The following is a 9,442-nucleotide window of genomic DNA, read 5'->3' as shown; positions in this document are numbered from 1 at the left end:
TGGGCGCCCCCTCCCCCAACCTCGGAAAGTCATGACCTTCCGGGGGTGCACCTCGCCCCCGGCGCAGGTCCCACAACAGCCTCCTCCCCCCGCCCCCCCTGCACACACACACACACACACACACACACACACTCTGCAGGGAAGGGCTGGGAAATGAGTGTCAGGGGCGCACCGAGGGGAGGGTCGTGCATGTGCGTGGCCTTGGGAGGTGGTGCCCGCAGGGCGCGTTCTGTGGCCCAGGAGAGGGGTCGGTGTTGACGCGGATGGTGCTCCCAGGAGTTGAGAGGTGGGTGTGTGCGCCGGTGCAGCGGAGCCAGGGAGCGAGGGGCCGGGGTGAGACCTAATGGATGTCCGCCCTGCCCTCCCTTGAGGATGCAGTTGTAGGGGCTCGAGGTCAAGGAGGGGTCAGGCACTCACCTAGCAGACAGGGGGCATCTGCCCAGGGGAGGGGCAAGACCTCAGCCTCTGGCTGGGCTCAGGCTCCCCGGGGAGAGGGGAGCAGCTGCCAGGGACAGGAAGAACCCCACTAAGGACCCCAGGGCGGGGGAGGGAGGGCGTTAACTCCTCCTCTCCCAGAGGAAGGAGCTGTCTTCTCTTCTCTCGGGGGAGTTGGAGGACTCCCTGGCCTTGCTTCCTTGGGTCCTGGGGCGGCTCCCCTCCCCCGTTTCTGAAAGCCTTGTCCCTAGAGAGAGATGGAGGGCTTCTGCGTTACCCTCTGATAACAGCTGACAGCTCCCTGGGCCTGGAAGAGTCTTTGCTACTCTGTTAGCCATGGTAGGGTCTCCCTACTCAACCCGTTATGTTGCCTTCGCACTGTCTGGGAGGGAGACCCCTCCCTGACTAGAGGTATTGGAGGTTTGGGCTTGGGCTGGGGAGCCCCACCTCTCCCGGCCCTCCCTGTCCTCTGCCCTCCTTCCAGGGGGTTTGTGCTGGGAAATCCCTAGGGAAAGGCCCAGAGGCTGAACGGTACCCCGTCCCAGGAGATGGAGGGAGTGGTGCCAGATGAGAGTGTTCAGACATCCCCTCCTCCTGTGGGCTGGTCCCATTCTCTTGGCATTAATTCATAGTCAAATATCTGTTGAGGGTCTGCTATATACCAGGCACTGTGATGTGCATAGCAGGAGCAACAGACAGCCAGGAAGAGGGTGAGGAGGTGAAGGGTGCTGGAGGCTGGATGGGGAGCCCCGCTTTAGTGAACAGGGGAGAAGCCCTCTGCTCCACACCCTGGGAAGAGACAGAGCATCCCCAAGGCCCTCCCCTAGGTTCCCCCTCCGAGGACACTGAGTTGCCAGGAGACCGTCTCATTCCTGATGGGGCCAGCGTGGAAGAGGCTCATTCCTCCCACTTGGCAGAGGAGGATGGGCAGGGTCCACTCAGCGTGCTCTACAGGCAGAGCCCAAAGTCCCGGGACGGTGGTGGTAGCCTCACTCCAAGTTCGCCAAGCACCAGCAAAGCAACCCTCCCATCTTTACCCTCTAGTGGGACTTGCCTGGCTTTTCCTGCGGCACCGATGCCCTCAGTCCTTTCCCCTGTCCCCAGCTTGTAACCCCTCTCTTGCAGGTCTGCCTGCCCCATGGATGTGCCTAGCCTTGGGACCCCGAGGTAGGCCCGTGTTGAGGGCACAGCCAGTGTGGCTGTGGACGGGCCCCATCCCTGTCTCCCCCCTAGAGGCATGAGGTGGGCCCCAGCCATCTGCACACGCCGAATTGGCTGTGTTGACATTGGGGGCTGGATGGAGGGGGCCATCTTCGGCCTCTTTTGAATCAGGAGTGCACCCACCTGACACATGATGTTTGGGATCATGGGCATGGGACAGTGGCTGAGGTGGCCGGCCAGAGACCCCTGACCTCGCTATTGGGGCTGGTGGTGGGAGGAGGGACGAGACTCTCTTTGTATGTGTGGGTACTGCTTCCTGTGTTTCTGCATCTGGCGTGTGTCTGTATTCATACGTGAGTGGGCTCTGTGACCCTGTCGGGGACATGTGGGGGGGGTGAATGGTGTCGGTGCCTCTGTTTGTGACTGGAGTGTGTGTGAGCAAGTCAGGGTCCTGTGGGAGTGTACCCATTTGTGAATGAGTGGGGGTGGTGTACGAACAGATAGCTCTGCCTCTGAGTTGGCTTGTTTCCGGGGTTGTATCTGACCATGGCGGGATGCTCGTGTCTTTTTGGGGGTGTGTTTTGTTGCTCTGGATGTGCTTGCGGTGATGTCCTTCTCGAGTCTGTGCAAGGGCTCAGCGTGGGGCCTGCGTGTTGCCGGGCGCTGTGGGGGGCCCTGTCTGCTCAGGGTAACGGTGGTGGTGGACGAAGGACAGCAGCCTTCTCTGCAGAGCCGTCCATCATCCCTGGGGCTGCAGACACGACTCTCATCATAAACCTTCCTGTGCCCTCTGCCTGGCACTGCTGGCCCCACGTGTCCACTCTCTCTGCTACCCCTCCCCTTCCCAAGGCCACAGGCAGCTGTGGCAAGGGCCTGTCACTCCAGCCCCGAGCCTCCCCTCAGCACCTGTGGGGATCCCCTGGCACCGATGGGGGTGGCATGTGTCCATAGATTGTTCCAGGCACTGGCTAGGGCACAGACTTCATTGTCCCCCTCCCCTGCCTGCCATGTTACTATTTTTTGCATCTCTGGGAGCCAATGCCAAAAGGAGAGCTGGGGATTGTGGCTCAGATGGGGGTAGATGGGGGTGGCCCTGGAGAGTGAACCTCATTGTTCCACCCCCACCCTAAAGGTCTAACTCAGGGCAAGCCTCCATTCCAGCAGCCCCTGACCAACTCCTCTTTGTCTTGAAAGCGTTCAGATGGCCCAGGATGCCCTAATGTTGTTTTCTTCTCCCACTGGGGGCCCGCAGTGTCCCTCCTCTCTGCCAGGGGCTCTGAGGCTCGGGGAATCTTGTTTGCTGGTGCCAGGCACCCCAGGGCCAGGCCATCTGCTGCCTCTTGTCTTCCTGATGAGGCTGGCACCGGCCAGCAGGGTGCCTTCAGCTTTGCCAAGAACCAGCCAGGCCCCCCGGCCACGCCTTCCTGTCCTTAGCAATCTGTAGGGGCCTTCTGGCCTCCGGGGAAGGCAGGGCGACCCCAGGTTATTGTGAATGAGGAGGAATCTGAGCCCCCATCCCTTTTAGAGGCTCAAGGAGCCTCCTCTTTCATCTATCCGGCCACAGGAATTGCCTCTGCTCCCACTGACCACAATTCCCTCTGTTGCCCGTGGCTCCCACCCATTGCCCAGGGCTGTACGGTGACTGGCATCTGTCCACCTTCCTCTATACTCCACGTCTATCATGTTGACAGGCCTCCCTGCCCTGGCCTTGGTCCCAGGCCCCCCTCCACTACCTGCCCCAGCAGCCCTCCTGGAGTCCACTTCTGACCTCACTGTGTTTCACTCAGATGCCTTCGCGCATCCAACCTGCTAAATCTACATAATTTGGCTCAGCATTTAAGTCCGCTCATCCGGCCCCAGCCCCCTCTTTGTAGCCTAATCCGCTACTTGCCCAGACCCTGCGCCTCAGCCAGCCCGGACAGTGGACTATTCCCTCAACACACCCTCCTCTTGCCTGGCCCAGGGCACTTGCCCACGCTGTCCCCCCTGCTCAGCATGCCTTTGTCCAATCTGAGCTACTCATTTTTCAAGACCTAGCTTAAATGCCACCTCCTCCGGGAAGTTTTCCCTGGCCTGTCACAACCAGCTGCCACTTCGTTGACCCTGCAGCTCCAGTTCATCTCTGTCAGGGTCTCCTGGGTTCCCTATACCACGGTCATCGGCGCCTTTTCCCATCTGTACCTCTCTGAGGACAGTTACTGTGACTAGAGTGCGCGGCTTGTAAACAGCCGGAGGGGTTCTCCCCTCCCCACTAGCAGGCCCGGAGCCGGCCTGGGTCTCAGTAGAGAATGGGATGTACCAGGCATAGCTTCCTCCCTGCTCCTGGGAGGGTTGAGGGCCCCTGTCCCAGGGCTGAGTGCTGAGCTCCAAAGGTCTCTAACCCACCCCTGCGCCCCTCTCCCCTCCCAACCCCATCATAACCATCTCTTCTCTTATTTCCATCAGCAGCCAAACTACTGGAGTTTCAAGGTCAGTGTGTGGTGCTTCCGCTTCCATGACAACTGCATGTGCCCTCCCATCCTCCCCCTCCCTGCACACGCTTTGCGCAGGGGTGTGCGACTGCACGGGACCTTCTGGTGCGGGCGGAGGGCTTTGGGGTGCAGGCTGTGGCTGCTGCTTTGAGGGACTCTGGGTTCACCTGCCAGGGGCTGGTGGATCCAGTGCTGGAATTTGGGCCACCCCTGAGGGGGATCTGAGTGGGGATTCCCAGGCCAGGACTGCTGGTTCTGAGGCTGGGCCTGGATCCCATCATCTTGTGGAGGGGCCTGTTCTCTGAACTCAGATCCTGAAACCCCATCTTCCAGGGAGGCCTGTGACTATGATGGGCCCCTCATCCTGTTCTTACTTCCCACGATGGGGAGCTGGTCAGTGCCAGGCAAGAGACTCACAGTCCTATACCCCCAAACCTGTTGCCCATGTGGAGGGCTGAGCTCAGGGCTGGGTGCCTTCCTGCCTCCCCTGGAGAGACTGGGCATCCTGCGGCCCTGGGAGAGCCCTTTGGGTGCCTCTGCCATCTTTCCTGGCACCCAGGCCCAGAGCTGAACCAAGTTAGACTGATGCTTGTGTCCTAGTCTCCAGCCCCTCATGTCCCAAACATCATGACAGGGGGTGGGAAGTATCCATCCCAGACTCCCCAGTGTCGTCTTGCTCCAAGCATCTTGTTGGCACGCATTCTCCCAGAGAGAACACGTCCTTGAATTAGAGAATCGTGGGATAGAACCATGGCGTCAGTCATGGCCTTTCTGGAGGGGACAGTAGCGTGTAGTGGTTTAATCCGAGAGCCAGACCACCTGGCGGTGAATTCCACTTTGCTACTAACTAGCTAGGTGACCTGAGGCAAGTTACCTAATCCCCTGGGCCTCGGTTTCTCCTCTGTAAAATGGCACAACAACATCGGCATCATAGAGCTGTTGTGCAGAGAGAAGAAATGAGATACTGCCTGTCACAGGCACAGTGCCTGGCTCAGAGGGAGCCCTACATGGTCGCTCACCTCGTTCTCCGTTAGAATCATGGACGCTGCTTGATTCCCAAATCAGAATCACATTGGGAACTTGTAAAAAAATCTTGAACCCCAGGCCCCAACCCTCAGATTCTGATTCAGTGAATGTGGGGACCTCAAAAGTGTTTTTAAAAAGTTCCCAATGGGGCCCTGGCCGGATAGCTCAGTTGGTTAGAGCGTTGTCTCAATATGCCAAGGTACATACAAGAATCCACCAATGAATGCATAAATAAGTGGATCTCGATCTCTCTCTCTCTCTCAAGCCAATAAGCAGCCCAGTTGGCGTGGCTCAGTGGTTGAGCATGGTTGAGCGTCTACCTATGAACCAGGAGGTCAGGGCATATACCCAGAGTGTGGGCTTGATCCTCAGTGTGTGTGTGTGTGTGGGGGGGGGGTACAGGAGGCAGCTGATCAATGATTCTCTCTCATCATTGATGTTTCTATCTCTCTCTCCCTCTCCCTTCTCTCTGAAACCAATAAAAAATATATATATTTATAAAATTAGTAAGAAAAAAAAAGTTCCCAAATGACTCTGCCCCAGTCTGGAGAGTGCTCAGAACCCCAGAACCTCACTCAAGGTTCCCTCTACCTGATCTCAGACCAGGAGCCATGGCTCCCCAAAACATCTCCAGTGACAGGTGCTCACTGCTTCCCACTGCAGCCCCTTTCCTGCCTTTGGGAAGCTCTGCTTGAATTACTGCTTGGTTTTCTTGCCATCTCCCTCTTTTCTCTGCCCTGTTCTCACCCTAGGGATGGAGAGAAGTGCAAACAGGCTTTCTCTCTTCTCAAGAGGGTTTTCTACAAGGGCTGTGAGACTAGAAAGGCGCCCCTGGGGCCGGGATGGAGACAGGAACTGGTGGGGCAGGGAATGTGGGCATCTCTTTCCCCAGGCTCTCCTGGGCAGGGTCCTGCCTTCTCAGGAGCCAGCGGTCTCTAGGATCCCCTTCATTCTAACCCCTGTTCCATCTTCTTACTGACACCTCACTAGTGCCCTCCCCCAAAGCCACCATGGCCATCCCTTGTTCTTCATCCCTGCTAGCTGCTCCATCCCTGCTAGCTGCTCATTCCGCCTGAACTCTGTAGCCCCTCATCCACACCAGCCTGGCAAGCACTGAACTTGCAGTTGCCTGGCAACCTCATGACCACCAGACCAGACATGGTTCTCTACACTGCCTCAGGGCTGAGGTGAGAGAGAAGGGCACAGGCTGGCATTGGTGGTCAGCCCAGTTCAGTCTTGGCACAGGCATCCCCCCCACCAGTTCCTACACTGCCTTCCTCCTCCCCAGACCCATGCCCACTCACTGGGTAAGGCATTGTCCTTGGGGCCCCCTGAGGCCTCCACATTTGTCCTTCCACATCCCCGGAGCCCTTGAGGCCACTTTGGGGACAGCTGGGCACATTGCCCATCAGAGGAAGATGCTCTCTCATTTCAAGAGTGCTAATCCAATTGGAACATTAAATTAAGTTAATATGAAGATGGACATTAATTAGGGGTTAATCAGGATTTGGGGAAGAAGAGGGCTGGGGAGGAGAATAAATGATTCCTTTTTAGAGGTACTTTTACTGTGTGTTTTTTTTAATTATAAAAATGATTATTCTGATTGTGCAAAATTCACCCAGCAGAAAAGGTACAAAGTAAAAAGCGACCGCGCGCTTCGGCAGCACAGGAACTCAAACTGTGAATGGCACGGAGAAGGTTAGCACACGGATGACACGAAAACTCGTCACCGGGAAAGCTGTCTCAACCCCGAGATAACCAGTGTTAATCGTTCTGAGTGGTTTTTGTTTAAAATGGGCAATTGATTTTATAGAAAAATAGAATTGGGCAAAATGATTTTTCCTGAGAATATATGTATATATAGCACATATATGTATACCATGCAACATAACACGGGATGGTGTAGATCTGACTCATTACCTTTCTCCCTTAAATAAATGAGTTTCTGACAACGGCCAGGCTTGAGGGGAGGGGCTGAGGCAGAATGGCAGGAGCTGTGGTTGAGTGACAGCCCTAAAAGCAGGTTCTTTTCGTGCGATAGAAATCAGGGTGACTGGTTCCCCACAGAGAGTAATCAGACTGGTCTGGGAAGGGAATGGGCACTGGGTGACACCCTTCCCTAGCCCCGGCCAGCTCTTACCTTCAGCTGTAGCTCTGGGACAGAGGCTGCTCTGCTGGGCTCCAGGGGAGGTGATTGGGTAGGGCTAGCTGGCTGGCTGTGTGGCAGCATGTGCCTTGCAGGGAGGGGCTAAGGCCTAGCACTTATGCGTGTATGCCCGTGGATCACACAAGGCTTAGCATGTACACTGCATGTAATAGGCAGGTCATCTGTTTGAAACTGGGGTCCGACTGGCTTTGGGGGGGGGGTTGGGATGGTTTTCCCAGTAACCCGGTGGACATTGTGCACAGCTCAGTGAGGGCCCATACCCCATCCCCCCGCCCTGAGCTGTGATCCTGGGGTCCCTAGCTCTCTTTGCTTTCTCCCTGGGCCCTGCCTCCTGCCCCAACCCAACTCCCTGAACTCCACAAAGGATAAATTCGCCGCTCACCAACCCGCCGCTTAGCTTAATTAATGTCTGGAACTAATGCCCCAATTTGCTCAACGATGCTGCTGCTCACTCACCTCGGTGACAAATTTGTGTTGTTGTTCTCTGGAAGCTTAAAATAGCAGGCGTGCCCATGGCTCCTGCTCCAGCTTCTTGTGTGGCTTCCCAGGGAGCCCGGTCCTTGGCCCCGTCCTTCCCTGCTGGGTGTCCCAGGGAGGCCCAGGCCCCAGGAGGCGGGGAACTCTCCTGCCGCCACACAGCCCAGTCTGGGATCCAGGAGACCTTCCTGTGCGTGTCTGTGACTGGCAGGGGCTGGTGGGGGGGAGGTGCCCGCTCCTGGGTGGGGGCAGCGGGCAGAGCGAAGGGCTCTCGCTCCATTCCTCTCACCGGCCTTGCCCCCTCAGACCCGCAGCTCACGCCACACTCAGGGAGCCCAGCCAGGGCTGGCAGACCAGGCAGCCAAGCTGTCCTACGCCTCGGCTGAGTCGCTGGAGACCATGTCGGAGGCCGAGCTGCCTCTGGGCTTCAGTAGGATGAACCGCTTCCGACAGAGCCTGCCCCTCTCGCGATCTGCCAGCCAGAGCAAGCTGCGCTCACCAGGTACCGCCCGCCGACTGTCCTCCTCCCGTCCTCCTCCGGCCCGTGGCTCCTCCCTCCGCTCCGCTCGCCCTGTAGCCCTCTTCCTCTCCTGGACCATCCATCTCTCTCCAACCAGCTTCCTAGAAGCCTCTGCCTCCCTTCCCGCCTCTCCACCCCAGCGATCTCCTCCCCTCAGAGCCTCTCCCTCCTTGGTTTCTCTTCCCAGCCTCTTCCAGCTCTCTCCCCTCACCTCCCCATCATCTCTCCCACCCCTCAGCATCCCCTGCCCCCCCTCTCCTTTAGCCCCCTCACTCGCCCTCTTCAGCAGCCCCCCTTCATACCCTCCCTTCTCCCCCCTCTCCCATCAGCAACGACTCCCCCAGTTCCTGTCCCACCTGCTCTCGCCCCCAATTCCATTTCCTTCTCAAGGCTGCAAGCTGCCTGGGGTCAAGGAGGTGCCCGGGGATTTATAAAAGCTCTTTCAGAAAATAGAATGAATGAAGTTTATTACAAACAAATAAATTTGTATCCTTTCATCTATTAAAAATAAGAATAGACAGCTAAGATGATTAACATGCTGTTTCTGCTTACATCATATTTATCTGATGGTTTTAGATTTTTTGTCTCCTTCGCAGGGGTGCTCTTCTTGCAGTTCGGGGAAGAGACTCGGCGCGTGCACATCACGCACGAGGTCAGCAGCCTGGACACGCTGCACGCGCTCATCGCGCACATGTTCCCGCAGAAGCTCACCATGGGCATGCTCAAGTCGCCCAACACCGCCATCCTCATCAAAGACGAGGCCCGCAACGTCTTCTACGAGCTGGAGGACGTCCGGTGGGCGTGGCCCCGGCGGGAGGGGGGATGGGGGGAGAATGGGGGGCTTCCCGGTACTTCTCGGGGGCGGGCTTGACTTCGAAGGCCATTCCTTAGCCAGCAGGGGGCTAAGCCGGGATTCTATCTAGAAGGCAAGGGATGGTCACACATCAGTTGGTAGAACAACCACTGAAATCCATTGAAACACTTAGATTTTCTTTCTATAACCTTAGAGGTCAGCCTCAGTTCTCCTTGCTTACCTCATTGGTTACTAAACCAGCAAATTCTTCCTTCTTACCTTCTCTCATTACAGACCCTCCTTCTCACCTTCGTGGCCATTGCTCTAGCTCAGGGGTGGGGAACGTCCAGCCCGCAGGCCCATTTAAGGCCCGAGAAATAATTTGGTCTGGA

The 9,442-nt window shown here is 57.1% G+C and overlaps 1 protein-coding gene across 1 annotated transcript in view; it reads left to right on the top strand.

The window, feature by feature from the left end:
- SRCIN1 (SRC kinase signaling inhibitor 1) overlaps positions 1 to 9,442 on the top strand; it is a 41,786-nt gene that overhangs the window by 2,877 nt on the left and 29,467 nt on the right. Inside the window, exons 2-4 of the mRNA XM_015570788.1 lie at positions 4,042 to 4,065; positions 8,044 to 8,239; positions 8,854 to 9,052. Coding sequence (XP_015426274.1) covers positions 4,042 to 4,065; positions 8,044 to 8,239; positions 8,854 to 9,052 — 419 coding nt within the window. The remainder of the gene's footprint in view (positions 1 to 4,041; positions 4,066 to 8,043; positions 8,240 to 8,853; positions 9,053 to 9,442) is intronic.

The sequence above is a fragment of the Myotis davidii genome, unplaced genomic scaffold (genome assembly GCF_000327345.1).
Source record: "Myotis davidii unplaced genomic scaffold, ASM32734v1 scaffold327, whole genome shotgun sequence".
NCBI classification, from domain to species: Eukaryota; Metazoa; Chordata; class Mammalia; order Chiroptera; family Vespertilionidae; genus Myotis; species Myotis davidii.
The sequence above is the reverse complement of the archived record's forward strand: the minus strand, read 5'-3'. Positions and strand labels throughout refer to the sequence as shown.